The sequence below is a fragment of the Corythoichthys intestinalis genome, chromosome 7 (genome assembly GCF_030265065.1).
Source record: "Corythoichthys intestinalis isolate RoL2023-P3 chromosome 7, ASM3026506v1, whole genome shotgun sequence".
NCBI lineage: Eukaryota > Metazoa > Chordata > Actinopteri > Syngnathiformes > Syngnathidae > Corythoichthys > Corythoichthys intestinalis.
The window spans coordinates 21,629,964-21,647,381 of NC_080401.1; the positions used below are offsets into that span (position 1 = coordinate 21,629,964).

The 17,418-nt window shown below is 40.0% G+C and overlaps 1 protein-coding gene across 14 annotated transcripts in view; it reads right to left on the bottom strand.

Annotated features, from left to right (window-relative positions):
* ptprsa (protein tyrosine phosphatase receptor type Sa) overlaps positions 1–17,418 on the bottom strand; it is a 374,739-nt gene that overhangs the window by 50,956 nt on the left and 306,365 nt on the right. For 10 of the 14 annotated variants that reach the window (XM_057840793.1, XM_057840795.1, XM_057840789.1 and 7 more), the window contains 7 exons: positions 14,839–15,432; positions 13,414–13,508; positions 13,050–13,300; positions 12,378–12,465; positions 10,854–11,066; positions 7,992–8,158; positions 4,550–4,665 (listed from right to left, as the gene is read on the bottom strand). In XM_057840793.1, coding sequence (XP_057696776.1) covers positions 4,550–4,665; positions 7,992–8,158; positions 10,854–11,066; positions 12,378–12,465; positions 13,050–13,300; positions 13,414–13,508; positions 14,839–15,432 — 1,524 coding nt within the window. The remainder of the gene's footprint in view (positions 1–4,549; positions 4,666–7,991; positions 8,159–10,853; positions 11,067–12,377; positions 12,466–13,049; positions 13,301–13,413; positions 13,509–14,838; positions 15,433–17,418) is intronic. The other 4 variants (XM_057840799.1, XM_057840800.1, XM_057840803.1 and 1 more) reach the window with 1 other exon arrangement.

Consider the following 17,418-nt stretch of genomic DNA (forward strand, 5'->3'; position numbering starts at 1 on the left):
CTGATTTCCTAATCAATCAATTCAGTAGTTTTTTTTTTGTTTTTTTAACAGTTGTGTTGTCGAGACTAAATTAAAAAGAGTTTTCATCAACTGATGTAGGTGCAAAATTGAACTGTTTGGTCACAACCAAAACCGCCATGTCTGGCGAAAAGTCAACACTGCATACCACCAAAAGAACCTTCTCCCAACAGTGAAGCATGGAGGTGGGAATGTCAAGATCTGGGCTTGCTTTTCATCCTCAGGACCTGGACAACTCCACATAGTCCAGGGAATCATGAATTCTGAGGAATATTGTCAAATCCTAGAACATAACCTGACGCCATCTGTTTTGAAGTTAAAGCTTGGCAGAAGGTGGATCATGCAACATGATAATGATCCAAAGCATTCCAGCAATACAACCAAGGAATGGCTGAAAAAGAAGAAGATTCGTGTTCTGGACTGGCCCAGTCAAAGTCCTGACCTAAATCCCATTGAAATGCTGTGGCGGGACCTGAAGCGAGCAGTTCATGCCAGACACCCATCAAACCTCTCTCAACTGACTGCGTTCTGCAAGGAAGAATGGGCAAAAATCCCCCAAAGTAGATGTGAGAGGCTGATTAGTCACTACAGAAACCGTTTGGTTGAGGTAATCTCTGCAAAAGGAGGCGCAATATCCTATTAACTGAAGGGGTTCACATACTTTTGCACACATGATATCTGAGTTTTTCTTAAATCAACCACTTTTGTTAAATAAAGAATGACAATATAACTATTTCTTTTGTTTCAGTCCATTATTTGGAATGTCAGTATTGTGGATTTGGGTATAACTCAACATTTAATAAGGTTATTTTAGTTTTTTTTACAAAAAATCTGACCATCGCTGTGGGGTTCACAAACTTTCGAGCAGCACTGTATGTCAACATATTCCATCAAGTGAACGCAGAGTGTCAAATGGCCTCAGCAAGTAACCATTATTATAGCCTTGTCATAAAGAGTCACTCAGTTGAAACAGGCTATGAATGCAGAGTAATATAAAGATGAATGTAGTTTATTGAACTCCCTCATTTTGGGGGTTAATACAGTCCCAACACCCACTCCCTGACGCTCACACAAAGCACACAAGGCATAATGCACACAGTATGTATGTGACCCCTGAGGACACTGAGGTGGGGAGCTGTGGTTTGAAATGTGAATCTTTTGATGGAGAGGACTGACCATGAAGTTAAAAAAAAAAAAGATAGAAAAGCAGTAGCAGAGAGGGGCGGGGGATTCTATTCGAGTCTTGTGAACATCCCCTGACTTGGCCGGAAAATGTTTTTTAAATTCAAGTAAGAGTCTCTCTCAAAATGTCTTCTGCCAAATGGGCTGCAAGAAGAGAGAGAACACAGGTATCTAGAGGAGACGACCAAGCATCAGCAAAGTAAAAGGATGATAAATGATACAACAGAGAGAGTGTGTGTGTATAAATATCAAGGACCGAAGGACCATGTTTTATTTGTGGTTTTATTTAAAGTGATCAACATAAATGAGTACACCTCCTTTAAAAAATAAATTATTCAATTGTTTCTGAGACAAAAAAATAAAAATAAAAAAAACCCTTTGAATTTAAAGCGGAAGTTCAGGATTTTTGACATTAGGCTTATTCTTCGAGTTGGCAGGGGTTGAGTTAGTTGGGGAGTTGATTTCAACAAATTCCGTTTCGTTTGCAAGTTATTTGTTAGTTTCAGGGCTCCGGAGTGGCTAAGCTAGCGCGAGTCAATGGCACCATTATAGCATCCAACATAGTCAAATAAATTCAAAACACAGATCATTGTTTCAAAACACCCATGCGGCCAAAACAATGTCACACCAAACTGCTGGAATTCATTCCGTTCTGCAGGACTATTTTTTTTAGATGCGTAATACGACCCCAATAAAGAGGAGTGCTTTGGTCACTCGTTCTCATGCTGCATTCGAGGAAGGTGGGAAGTCGGACTTATCCCGCTCGGAGGTACCAGTTGCAACCTTAAAGCATTCCAAGGGAATGTAAACAGCAAAATGGCTGATCTCCACAAGTTGGTTTTTATTTTGGTCTTCAAAAGACATTTTGACCTCCAGCAAATCTGACTTCTCATATGCGATCAAATAGTGGATATTGGATAATGATATTTATCCAGCTCAGAGGGGGGGGAAAACTCTGACTTCCCACCTTCCTCGAATGCAGCATCAGTCTGCTGGGTTAACTGACGGCCGGCAACTGGCGAAATGTGCATTTAGAGGTTGTGGAAACATACAGAAGAAACGGGCAAAGGAAAGTTTCCACAAATTCCCTATGAAGAACGAGGAAAAATATAAACTGGTCAATTGCTGCTGGCTACGACATAAAAAACAATCATCAATGAAAATAAAACAATGTGATATCACTCCGCCCTGCTCCTCTGCAGAGCTTCTGGATTACAAATGTTGATGTTCATACTGAAATTATTGACATACAATGATAAGTTTTAATTAACTAACTGATTAATTAACTTTATCCTGAAAACATAGCCAACACTATTGAATGCATGGGTCATCGATGATTTTCATGTGTACATACAGTGGGGTAAATAAGCATTTAGTCAACCACCAATTGTGCAAGTTCTCCTACTTGAAAAGATTAGAGAGGCTTGTAATTGTCAACATGGGTAAAACTCAACCATGAGAGACAGAATGTGGGAAAAAAAAACCTGAAAATCACATCGTTTGATTTTTAAAGAATTTATTTTCAAATTAGAGTGGAAAATAAGTATTTGGACACCTACAAACAAGCAAGATTTCTGGCTGTCAATGAGGTTTAACTTCTTCTAACGAGGTCTAACGAGGCTCCACTCGTTACCTGTATTGAAGGCACCTGTTTTAACTCATTATCTGTATAAAAGACACCTGTCCACAACCTCAGTCATTCACTCTCCAAACTCCAATATGGCTAAGACCAAAGAGCTGTCGAAGGACACCAGAGACAAAATTGTAGACCTGCACCAGGCTGGGAAGACTGAATGTGCAATAGGTAAAATGCTTGGTGTAAAGAAATCAACTGTGGGAGCAATTATTAGAAAATGGAAGACATACAAGACCACTGATAATCTCCCTCGAGCTGGGGCTCCATGCAAGATCTCACCCTGTGGCGTCAAAATGATAACAAGAACGGTGAGCAAAAATCCCAGAACCACACGGGGGGACCTAGTGAATGACCTACAGAGAGCTGAGACCACAGTAACAAAGGCTACTATCAGTAACACAATGCACCGCCAGAGACACAATTCCTGCACTGCCAGACGTGTCCCCTGCTGAAGAAAGTACATGTCCGGGCCGGTCTGGGGTTCGCTAGAGAGTATTTGGATGATGCAAAAGAGGACTGGGAGAATGTGTTATGGTCAGATGAAACCAAAATCAAACTTTTTGGTAGAAACAGGTGTGGAGGAGAAAGAATACTGAATTGCATCCGAAGAAGACCATACCCACTGCGACGCATGGGGTGGAAACATCATGCTTTGCGGCTGTTTTTCTGCAAAGGGACCAGGACGACTGATCTGTGTAAAGGAAAGAATGAATGGGGCCATGTACCGAGAGATTTTGGGGAAAAATCTCCTTCCATCAGCAAGGGCACTGAAGATGAGACGTGGCTGGGTCTTTCAGCATGATAATGATCCCAAACACACAGCCAGGGCAACAAAGGAGTGGCATCGTAAGAAGCTTTTCAAGGTCTTGGAGTGGCCTAGCCAGTCTCCAGATCTCAACCCCATAGAAAATCTGTGGAGGGAGTTGAAAGTCCGTGTTGCCCAACGACAGCCCCAAAACATCACTGCTCTAGAGGAGATCTGCATGGAGGAATGGGCCAAAATACCAGCAATATTGTGTGAAAAGCTTGTGAAGAGTTACAGAAAATGTTTGGCCTCCGTTATTGCCAACAAAGGGTACATAACAAAGTATTGAGATGTACTTTTGGTATTGACCAAATACTTTTGGTCACCATGATTTCCAAATAAATTATTTAAAAATCAAATAATGTGATTTTCTGTTTTCGTTTTTTTTCCCCACATTATGTCTCTCATGGTTGAGGTTTACCCATGTTGACAATTACAGGCCTCTCTAATATTTTCAAGTGGGAGAACTTGCACAATTAGTGGTTGACTAAATACTTTTTTGCCCCACTGTATGTTGTTTTTTAATGGCATGCTATAATGGTGCCATTGACTCGCGCTAGCTTAGCCACTCCGGAGTCCTGAAACTAACAAATAACTTGCAAACCAAACAGAATTTGTTGAAATCAACTGCACTGACTAACTAAACCCATGCTAACTCGAAGATTAACCCTGATGTGAAAAATCCTGAACTTCCGCTCTAAGGAATGAGTAGTCACCTGCAATCCATTTCTTGTGATTTAGATTATTTATTTGCACTTATTTGGTCCGCATTTATTTTTGCAATGCTCCAAAATTAAATCAATTCATTAGAAAAAAAATAAAAAAAATAAACAAGGAATGTACACAATACTCCACTGAGCCTGGGCCTTCAAATAAAATCCAATGAGAGATGGAACACGCTTCTGTACCTGGTGTTTGGAAGTTGATCCGTCTCATTTCCACAGGATCGGTAGGATGGTGCGGCGTGATGTCTGCGTTGTTCAGCGGGCATTTTGTGCGTGGTTCTGATTCTTTTCTCTTGCGACTGTAGAGTGAGGTAAAACGGGAAAAAAGGAAAACTTTACAACAAAGAACTTAAAACTGTGCACTGCAAAACAGTCTCTGAGTCTACTAATGAGCGTCGAAAAAAATACAACAATGCTTGAAAACATGAGTGAAAGCAAATCAAAAGCTGAGACGGAAATACAGTGCACGTTTGCATTTAAAATCACCTTCGGTCACACTAATTAAAGGTATCTTCTCTCTTGAGGCACTCTATAGTGCCTTTCCAGTGTCAAACATGATGGAATTCAGCCAAGCCTTACCTGTCAGGTTTGCTGTTCCCAGAGAAAGCAATAGGAGTCAAATAAATACATAAAGATGGTAAAAATACACAAGGAAAAGAGGGAAGGGGAAAGCCAACAAGAGAAAGAAATCAATTGACAGCAGTTCTCAGATTCACAAGGGCTACTGTTTGGCGGACAAAAAAATGCAAGATAAAGCTCATTAGCATTTGTAGGGGGTTTGAGTGTGTGTCTGTGTGCACCCATATGCAAGTTTGTTCTTTATCGTATGTATATGTATCAGTGAGAACTTTGTGTGTGTGTGATCAATGGGAATACAAACGGAGGAGGGTAATGTCAGGGCCAAGGGCAGAGAAGGGAAGCACTATTCACCAGGGAGTGATTGGGAGAGCAGGCAGGACAGGAAAGTGAGTGGGAGAGAAAAAGATGAGAAAAAAAGACAGATTCAAGGAGAAATGTTACTCTGCCTAACCACCAAGGTGGAGGTAAGGCAAGGTCAGACATGGATCGTCTGACAGTCGTAGTATCTACTTGGGTTGTTCTTAACTGCGCAGCTAAGATAACACCATGTTACAGAAAAAAAGTTACTGTTGTGTAATTTTATTTTGCTTGGATTCAAACCAAATGAAAAAAGTGCCACTAAAAGGGCAAAAGTTTGGTTTTGCTACAATTAGAGGCTATATCGAGAATTTCCGATTTCACGTCCTAGTTATGCCGAAAATATTTGTTAATGTCATTTCTTTGTGTTTCAGATCAAACTAAGTCTATGAAATAAAAAAGAAAGTGTACATACAATAGTAAAGAAAAGTGGAAAAAAATATTTTTTTTCTTTAAGAAACAAAAGTCTTTTTATGTCAACGCGATGAAGCAAACTAGGAAATACCACTTAGAACCTGGGAACAAAATATGTGTTACATGGTGTAATGTAACGTTGTAACATGTACATTTTACAGCACTCAGTTGAAATTAAAGATGCACCGATACCGATACCAGTATTGGCAGGGGGGGCCGATCCGGCCCAAAATGGTGGTCTCAGTATCGGCGAATACCAACAAAGAGGGCGCCGATACCATTTACTGGTCCAGTATTATAACACTTAACCGCAGCCTTTTTTTCTTCTGACGCTCACTACACTATCTGTTGTGTGATGACATGTGATCACTTTGCATGCCAAGCAGCTATCACTACTGGCCTGCTCCAGAGCAATGAGAGTGGGTCAATAGCCACTCTTAACCAATGCCGGGGCAGCTTTTACATATGTAGGAAAAACAAAACTACGAGGGGAAAATGTCGGCGGCCTGGAAATATTTCAGTTTATAATCTCCATCGCGTACAATGGCGAACGAACACAAAACGTTTGAGTCTACAACAGCAGCAACGGCTTCCAAGAGAAAGTGGGCTGGACCGGAACAACACACCCTGGTCAGTTTACCTCGTCTACTTTACTTTTATTGTCTTTTACTGAAAGAAATGCCACAGTAATTTAAGACCTGTTTCAAAAGTAGGGTTGCCACCTTTCAGAAATAGAAATAAAGGGAGCCCCCCTCGCACCCAAAGCCGTACAGGCGACAATAAAAAGGGAAATTCCCAAAACTCCTAAAATGCATAGAAATGTATCTATTTATATATATTCCGTATTTGTTCAATACAGAACGCAAATTTTAATTCCCAATTCAGAACGATTCCTTATTTCAAAGGACGGGCGGCAAGCCTATTCAAAAGTGCTGTAGAAGTAAGCAAAGTAACTTAAGCTAAGTGGCTAAGTGTGTGTTGCTGCTGGTGCACGGAGAGGGAGGTAAATAGAGAGACAGAATGCTGTGGTCAGTTATTATTACTTATAATTTCATGAAAGTTGCATTGTTTGGGCTTTGAGAGCAAAAACTCAGGGTTTAAAAAAGTTTATTCATTATTCATTCATTGTATTTCTACTATCTTACTGTTGGGCTAGTATTATACATGTTTTAAATTCAGAAATTTAGGCCATTGGGAGCCAAAAGTTTATTAAACTAATTTGTCACCCATAACAGGTAAGCAATAAAAAGTTCTACAGGATTCACTTCGGCCGATACTGCACACCCAGGTATCGGTATCGGGCCAAAAAAATGGTATCGGTAAAGTTGAAATGCTCACTCACTAAATGCTCAAGCAACAAAATAACTTAGGTTGTCAAAAGTATCAGAGGCTAATTAATAGTAGGTAGACACTATGTGGACAAAATTCTTTCGACACATCTTGGATACAAGACTGGATCTTAAAGTGTGCCTCTGGTGGTTAGCTGAAAAAATATACATGGTTCCCAAAGCAATGTTGTACTGCTTGATAAATATCTGGTGTTACAATATTGGATATTGGTGTCTAGTCTTGTTTTTTTTCCCATTAAAGCTTTTTTTCTCCAACTGCCACACATAGCACAGTGGGTAGAAAATGTGCGACGACTTGGTTTAACAATCTGAGATAGTCGCATTTGATTGGCAAAAATAGTACTGGCATTTAAAAATGTCTGAAAATGGTATTCCGCCTTCTTCCAGGACATATTGGTGTTTATTTATGGTTTTCTCCACTATGGAAAAAAATCTCAAAGAATCTCATGTTCTCTCCTTTTTCTGAACCCTTACTTCTTAGGACTTTAACAAGATGTTCTCAACAATCTGCATGCAACCATGCTGTTGGGGCTAAAAGCGGCATGCTTACATTAATACACAACAAACATGCATCATTTCATCCCCATTAATATGTTCTTTAATGACGCGGGAAATAACTGGTACAACATCAAGGGATGAAAAAAAACCTCATTTGTTTTGTGTGATGAGAAAGAGAAATCTCAAGTTCATAAAATGTGCACATAGTGACTTGTGAATTATAGATGTGTAGCTAGCATCAGTGATGCTATGTTTGTATTCTTTAAAAATTATTGTTGGAAAAAGTATCTTCACTAGGTTACATTTACAAACGACCCAAATAAAATAATGTGTACTGTCATTGACACATTGTGTATACTAGAGGTTGAAATTTGTCATTTTATCAAACGTTAACTCACTGCCAAACCAAAATATAACTGTCTACTCACTTTTTATAGAGAAGGATTGCGATGACAATGCAGATGATGAAAACCACAGCAAGGACTGGGCCTACTACCCAAATCAGGCCATCGCCGCCAGTCTCAACAGGTTGTGGGTCATGCACTTGCTCAGGAGTCAACACTGTTTTAGTGTAAGGACTGGTTGCAAACATTTTCTGGGCAAAAACACACACATAACATTATTCCTAACTACAACACTCATTATATTAATGAAAAAAAAAACAAAAAAAAACATTGTAACAAATCTTAAATGATGTATTAGTCCTTCTAAAAAAAATAAGCATATTGTGATAGAGTCCATTATTTTCTGTAATGTACTGATAAACATTAGACTTTCATATATTTTAGATTCATTACACACACCTGTAGTTAGTAGTTCAAGTAGTTCAAGCCTTTTATTGTTTTAATATTGATGATTTTGGCAAAAAAGTCAAGAAAAACCAAAAATCCCTATCTCAAAAAATTAGCATATCTCATCCGACCAAAACAAAAAAGGGTTTTTTAATACAAAAAAAAGTCAACCTTCAATTAATTATATCAGCTATGCACTCAATACTTGGTCGGCAATCCTTTTGCAGAAATGACTGCTTCAATGCGGCGTGATATGGAGGCAATCAGCCTGTGGCACTGCTGAGGTGTTATGGAGGCCCAGGATGCTTCGATAGCAGCCTTAAGCTCATCCACAGTGTTGTGTCTGATGTCTCTCAAGTTCCTCTTCACAATATCCCACAGATTCTCTATGGGGTTTAGGTCAGGAGAGTTTGCAGACCAAGTGAGCACAGTAATGCCATGGTCAGTAAATGGGTCGTGCTGAAAAATGAAATCTTCATCTCCATCAAGCTTTTCAGCAGATGGAAGCATGAAGTGCTCCAACATCTCCCCATAGCTAGCTGCATTGACCCTACCCTTGATAAAACAAAGTAGACCAACACCAGCAGCTGACATGGCACCCCAAACCATCACTGACTGTTGTACTTGACACTGGACTTCAGGCATTTTGGCATTTCCTTCTCCCCAGTCTTCCTCCAAACTCTGGCACCTTGATTTCCGAACAACATGCAAAATTTGCTTTCATCTGAAAAAAGCTTTGGACCACTGAGCAACAGTCCAGTGCTGCTTCTCTGTAGCCCAGGTCAGGCGCTTCTGCCGCTGTTTCAGGTTCAAAAGTGGCTTGACCTGGGGAATGCGGCACGTGTAGTCTTTTTCCTGCTCACGCCTGTGCACGGTGGCTCTGGATGTTTCTACTCCGGACTCAGTCCACTGTTTCTGCAGGTCCCCCAAGGTCTGGAATCGGCCCTTCTCCACAATCTTTCTCAGGGTGCGGTCACCTCTTCTGGTTGTGCAGCGTTTCTTGCCACACTTTTTCCTTCCTACAGACTTCCCACTGAGGTGCCTTGATACAGCACTCTGGGAACAGCCTATCCACTCAGAAATTTCTTTCTGTGTCTTAGCCTCTTGCTTGAGGGTGTCAATGATGGCCTTCTGGACAGCAGTGAGGTCGGCAGTCTTGCCCATGATTGCGGTTTTGAGTAATGAACCAGGCTGGGAGTTTTAAAAGCCTCAGGAATCTTTCACAGGGATTTTGAGTTCATTCGTTGATTCAGATGATTAGATTAGTAGCTTCTCTCTGGGTGTAGGCATGGGGTTGGTGATGCGTCCCCTCCTGCCATCCCTGAAGGCCGGTTGATGCCCGGGGGACCACCCTGGGTCCCGGGGGGGGCGGGGGGGGGGGTGGGGGGGCTCATTTGCTGGGCGGCAGGAGGAGGGATGGGCTGCGCATGGCCCCCCCCCACCCGCCCTCCCTCCCCGGGCTGGCTGGGTGGGGGCCGTGGCCCTGGGTTGGCGCCCGCGTGGTTTCTCCGCCCGTCTGCGTGGGTGTTGTGTGCCCGGTGGGGCTTGCGTGCTGCTGGATGTGGTAGGGCATGCTCGGGTTGGGGGTTCCGGTGCCGGGATTGGCGATGCGGCGGCGTAGGGTTGGTCGCCAACGGGCTTACACTCATAAGAGATTCACACGATTACTGGGTTCTAGATCACAGAACTGATTTGTGTACACTCTACCCCTTTCAATCACTTAGCTTATAGTGTTATAGACACCCCCACCCCCATTCTCCTCTTTCACTGGCCAATAGGCCCCCACATGGTGTAAACCGGAAATACATCTCGCTGACGATAGCACCAGCATATTAGTAACTAGTTTAGATGTTCAATGTATTTCTTGTTGTTGTTTGTGTATGTGTTTCTTTTCTTTCTTCTCTTGTATTTCTTTTCTTTTGTCCCCCCATAACCCCTTCCTGTTCGCTGCTTTGTCATAATAAAAAGGTATTTTGAATGATCACAATGGGAGTATGTCAGACTCTCAATGTGAAACATTAAAACTGTTCAGAATCCGGGCATTCTCTGTGTCAAACAGCTGAACAGGACAGGTTTAAAAAAAAAAAAAAAAAAAAAAAAAAAAAAAAAAAAAAAAAAAATTAGTAGCTTCTTTAGAGTACCTTTTCATGATATGTTAATTTTTTGAGATAGGGATTTTTGTTTTTTTCTTGACTTTTTTTGCCAAAATAATTAATATTAAAACAATAAAAGGCTTGAACTACTTCAGTTGTGTGTAATAAATCTAAAATACTAGTATATGAAAGTCTAATGTTTATCAGTACATTACAGGAAATAATGAACTTTATCACAATATGCAAATTTTTTGAGAAGGACTAGTATATCCAACTGATGAATTAATAACACTAGAATGCACAGCAGAGGTCCATTTGACCTTTCCCAATGTCCATGCTCCAGAATTATCTGGGACTTCTATTAAATTACTGCAAACATAACTAGAAAAAAAGAAAAAAAACTCACCCCGGCTGTAGCATTAAGTTCTGCCATGAGGAAGAAGACATACTCCTGGCCAGGTTCAAGACCCTTGTTCTCACAACTGCTCTGCCGATGGTCAGAGCCCACAGTGAAGCTGGAGGGAAGCTGCCGGAAGCAGGCAATGATGTAAGGTTTCCACTGGTCCAACTGGCTCAGCTGACGACGTGACCGGCGCTTAGGGATCACTTCACTCAACAGCTGATTGAAAGCAAAGGGTTGTGGGTTATATTTTGTCTTTTATATACAGTATTTGTCTTCTGATATTTGTAACGTTGAACTGCATGGGAGAGCATGAGAAGCAAACAAAAACAGCTTAGGTGTATAAATGTGAAGACAACATAGCTCAGAGATTTGTAAAGTAACATGGTTATAGGGAAGAGGAAATAAAATAGTGATATTGCCTGGGAGCTGTGGTTATATCACTATTCTGTCTCTGATCATACAAAAGACAATTGTGATGCAAACGCTGTATTTTGGGTCCAAATTGACTTATAACTGCCAGGTGAAAATAGAAAGGAGTCACCTATAAGAAACTGCCTGTATTTGACAAACAAAGCTTATACTGAAATTTGATTAAAAAAAAAAAAAAAAAAAAAAAAAAAGAATTACAAATTTTAACTAAAAAAAACAGGGAAATGGGTAATAAAAAAAAAACAACAAAAACAAATTGTTGATGGGTAAGGTTTTCTGTGTATAGGCTTTGAGAATCAGATTTGACTGCTTCAGACCTGAGCATGCTGCTGAAGGACATGACTTGTTCGCATCGCTTAACCAATAAACACACTGAATTTAGTTGCTATTGCCACTTCTTGGAGATGATTGGCTGAGACGAAACACGACTTCAAAAAGGCAAACGTAACTGCTCACTTCTCATTAAAAACGCATTAACATAAAAAATAACCAATAAAAATCATGAAATAACCCAGGCCAAAAAATTGCATGTTTTTCTGGTGTTTGAGTAGAGTAAAAATCAGACAAGATTTTGTTTATTGCCCAGCAGAAAAATTGCAGGTCTAAAGGGGTTAAAATTAACTTAATTATACTTAAGAAAGTTGATTGGGATGTTATATAGGATAGCACACATACATGCATACGGGCCGAAGTGCAGGGACTCGATATCATGCAAAATCAAACATAACTGGTTGCTGTTGACCTGGTACAGAAGGTGACACTTAGCTACTGGCAGAGTACAAAATTAGTATAAATTGCTCTTCTGCATTCTTCAGAGAAAACATTAGCATAGACGAGATGTTTGCCCATGGTGTTCACAATATAGGTGGCAGCAAAACAGGTATATTTAAGGGTTTATTTTCATAGAATGCTCTAAGTTTAACATGGAAACATGCTTTTGCTCATATTATTCATTGCCCTATGCTAATAATTTGGTCTTTACATTGAAACTGTACAGAACTATAACCAATCATCCTAATTAATGAATGCAATTTCAGTAACCCAACATATACTCTGGCTATCCTGCCTTTAACCATTTGTCACCATGTATCACTGTACCTCTTCCATGTCCATTTCGTCAGGAGTCTTTAGATTTTTAACAGTCCCCGTGGTTCTTTTCAGTGGAACCACAACTACGTAGAAATTCCTGAAGACAAGACAAATGCATTACATTAAGAAAATCCCCCAAATATACTTCCTGTTAAAACAGTGAATGCTAATCAAGACATGAAATGCAAGTGGGTATCTCGTGTGTTTAAGATCAGAAATAACAGTCGCTTCACATAACAGCAACATCACACATCATATCAAGGGTATATTGAGAGCTGAATGAAATTAGGAAAAACAAATTTTAATCCAAAGGATCAAAAACTTTGTTTAAAACCTAAAAACATTACATTTACCCATCCATTCTTTGTTAAACCCTTTTCAGGACAGCTTTTTCAAGCCAATTTTATGACTAAAAAATTCTGATTGGGAAAAAAACTAACAATAATATTTTCAAACTGTAGACATTGATGGACATTGATCATATGTTTTCTTATAATACTTGTATATGTTATTAAATTAAACCCTTTTCATTATTACAATAAGGCTGAGTAGTTAGTAGAAACTACAATGCTCCATTAATTTACAGTGTGAGATGTTACCATTTTGCAATGTTATCTTACTGAAAATAATTCCAGTTTCAAGGCTATCATCTTAGATTATTAATTTCAACGTTTTACTCACTTGACATCTTTGCCATCAACTGGTGGAAATGACATGGTAAGAATATTGTCAGGCTCCTCATAGATGTCCAGCTTCGGTTGCTTGGCCAGAATAAGGGGTGCAGTCCTGGCCACAACACGGTGTCTTGGTCCACCATCCATACTTTCTTGGCAGGTTACTCTGAACTCATAGGTGGTATTGTGCCTTAGGCCAGTTATAAACACCCTTAGCTTCCTAGCATCTACCTCCATCTTCTGACGGTTGTATTCAATCTAGGGTTGAAAAACATGGTTTGGAATTTCTAACCTTTCCAAATATCCAACTTTTCTGGTACAATTTGGGGAAGAAATGTTTCTCGAAAGGAACTTGGCCTCATCAGTCTTACCGTGCATTTGTATGCAGACCTGCTTTCAGAAAACTTCCATGCAAGGACCACTGTTGTCTTGGTTGCCCACTTGATGGTAAAGTTCTTTGGAACATCTGTTCGGTTTGCAGATGGGGGAAAAAATATGTTCAATGGACTAAACACAGCACCAGAACAAGAAAAAACCTGTGGTTAAATAAACAGGTGAAAAAAAGTTGTTCCCCTGCAACGTTCCTCTGGTTTGGAGAGTGAGATTCGGTGAGCTGTTACTCGCTGTGAGAGGTGCAACGCCATTGGTTAAGACACAAAGCACGTAAGACTCATGGAAGACAAACCCATGAAGCACAAAGGTGTGCCCACTGGCTAGCTATCATTTGTAGTGCCAACCAACTTAACCACTGTATTATCATCTAAATAAATGTTGATGATCATCCATTCATTAATTTTCTATACTGTACCGCATATCATTACGAGGGTAGCAGGGTACTGGAGCCTATCCCAGCTAACTATGTGCTGGAGGCGCAGGGTATATCCTGAATTGGGTGCCAGCCAATAGTAGGGCACATATATACATGTAACCTTTCCCTTTCACAATTTTACCTATGGAAATTTGGCGTATTCAATGAGCCTACCATGCATGTTTTTGGGATGTTGAGGAAGCCCACGCGGGAACAGGAAGAAAATGCAAACTTGACACTTGACACAGTTAGGCTGGGGCCCTGGATTGAACTGTTAATCTCAGAAGTATGAGGCAGGCGTGCTAGCCACTCAAACTCACTTGATAATCAAAAACTGACATTAAACCCCAATGCTAAGTATTACTATACCTTCACTGATTTGGGGTTGGCACTACTGACATGCTGCCAAGTGAGCATAAAGACAGACTCAAAACACAGCATGCCTTTGCAGTGCAATTGGGGGTTACCATGCCACAAGCTGTCCCATAAAAGGACAGGGTAAATTGGTAGAATAACTACAGAGGAAAACAAAACAATGAGGGTTAGATAGGGCAAAATATCTTAAAACCACCCTAAAAAGTAAGAAACCAAGACCGGTTTTCTGTCCTTTTCTTTCAAAAGGTCCAAACACTCATTGTGACTGGGTTTGCCTTATAGTCATACCTTGATTCAAAACCGGGAGTGAGAGATGACAATATTGTGAGTGTGCCTGAAAAGGGGCTGCAGAGACAATTTGAGGAGTGTCTGACCGTGCAGCACTTACCTTGGGTTTTAAGGCTGCTCTCCTTTCTCAAAGACTTACTATGACTTACTTACTTTTTTACCTTGTTTGAGTTAGTGAAGTGAGTGTCCAACAGCAAACATTTTAGTAACATTATTTGCTTTCTTGAGGAAGAGTGCAGGTGATAGAAAGGGTTGTGGTAGGAAATTGTGTTCTTGCAAAAACTCCCAAACGCCTGGAGTTGGGAGAGAAACCAGCAAGCCCTACCTGTTGGATCATAGGCCACCGTCCGATACTGGATAGGTGGGCTGTAGGGGCCAGGACCTACAATGGTGTGTGCACGAATTCTCACATCATACGCAGAATTTGGTTTGAGGTTGTTGAGTACGTAGCTTGATAAGTTTGGGAGTAGCTGGAGCTCTCTTTGTAATCCTCCGGAACCAGCTTCTTTATAGGCCAATGTATACTCAGTGATCACACCATTCCTCTCTGCCAGAACTGGTGGTGACCAAGACAGTTGCACCGAGCAACAAGTCACATTAGAACCTTCATTCATTTGAGGATATCCCCCTGGTGTATTTTCTGGAACACCAAGTTCCACATCAGCTTCCTCTCCAAAGCCGCCTCTGCTTTTGGCTGATAGTTTAAATAGGTAGGTGGCTCCCCGGTGAATGTTGCCCAAGGAGTACTGCCGTTCTTGGGGAGAAAATTCTAATGTGGCTAAAGGTGATACATCTTTACGACCAAACTGGAGCCTGTAACCTTGCAGGTCCATGCCATTTTTTAGATCTGGTGGGTCCCAACGTACAAGAGCTGTTGTTTCCGACTCCTGAGTCACTGACAAAATGGGTGGACCAGGCACTGTAGACGAAAATAAACACAACAAAGCTTAATTCACTTTGACAATTATATAAACTACTTGATAATTCCAACTATACAGTATATTATATAACTATATTACTATGATTACTGTATATCAGTGCTTCTCAATTATTTTCTGTTACACCCCCCCATGATGAAGTAAATGTTTCGAGCCCCCCACCTTTATGCCGCCAGTGTAAATAGTATTATTGGTCTATAAACTTATTATAAGTACACCTCAGAATAACATTATTTCTGGTTAACATTAAAGAAAAAAAGTAATATACTGTAGATCCACTTACAATAAAGTATAACTTTATTAACATTGTTTTTGTTTGTAACAAAAAAGACAAAGCACATCAATTTGCCTGAATAAAAAATAAATAAATAAATAAATAAAACATGTCCAAACTGCTAACACACACTTAAGGTACATCGTTTAACTATTTGATACTGAAAAATAAAGTTTAATACAACCAATAAAAAAATCAACTGAAATTGATTAGCAACATTAACTCAGAGCACAATATGCCAAACAATTTGACCCAAAAATTTGACGCCACTCCCCACTATTTGAGAACGACTGCTCTAGCTCGTTAACCATCATAATATGTTTCATTTACCATGTGGGAATGTGCACACAAGCTGAAAATTTACATTTCAAGTACAGCTGTTATTGTATGAAATTAAAAGAGCTTGTGAGTTTCTTTTGTCTTTTTAATGTTGTAAATATCACAATTTCATGAGGCATAGCAGTTGTGCTAATTACCGGAATCACAAAATGAATACATTTCCCAGTCTTTGTTCTTTATTTTTTTGTATGGGTTAAGTTACCATTTAAGCAATGTACGATTATATAAATTTTGAGGAATTTTGTAATTTTCGGGCACGACAAACACTTTGATCCTGGGAGAAAATGACTACATATGGAATCAATTGAAATTCAATCATTCAAAGTAAACAGTGCAACAGCCTCCCATTCATATGAATAATTTCCGTTCGCTAATGGTCTACATTCTGCTGGACCAAGATGAACATGATGTCTGATGATGATCTTTGCCAGTAATGGAAAGGGGGGTTGGGTCGTGAGGAAATATGTGATGGGTGGAGGATATGCTTCTAATATGCTTCCTCTACATACTAAAGCTCAGTTTGATGTCATTAAAAAAACAGCTCTGCTTTCATCCTCAAGCCTAATCAAATAAATTTAATCAGATATCATGCTATCTGTGAAATCTGTGTATATGCGTGTGTGCTTGTTTAAAATTCAATGCTTCACTTTTTACTGGATGTTACATTGGTAAGTAAGTAAGTCTATAGATTTAAAGTCATCCAGGTCATGCTATTCCACAGGTTTTAATTAGGCAATTTGATTTCTTGACAGTCACACTATGCGTTCAGGAGCAGCATGCAAAACACAACAGCCACATTAGAACCCAATTTGTTGCATTATTGTTACTATTATTCTTATTTGTATTTGTACCTGCAGTATTTATTAAGGATTTGGCATCGGTTTTTGGGCTGTGGAACAAAATTAATCAAATCATAATGTATTCTTATGGGAAAATCCCGCTTGACATACGACCATGTCAACATACAAACCACGCCCTGGAACAAATTAAATTCGTATGTAGAGGTACCACAGCACATTTAAAGGTGCAATGAAATGGTGCCCATCTCATTTCCTTTTGCGTGGAGTAGGCTCTTCTGAAAGAGCCACTAAAGACTCTTTAGACATTCAAAACTTTTCTCCCCTCGTCATTTTCCAGTAATTAAGTCATTTAACATTGTCCAATGCGAGACCAGAGCACAGTGCAGCGCAAGGAGGATAAAGGCCGGGCACATGTAGGTCCATCAACTGAACATGGGAGTATCTTGCAGCAGTATCACTGCTGATTTGGACTTGAAGTTGTTCCAGTGAGTTCCGTCTGGACTTACAATGTGGATGAGCAAATAGGAGACATGTGCAGCGTGTTATATTTTATA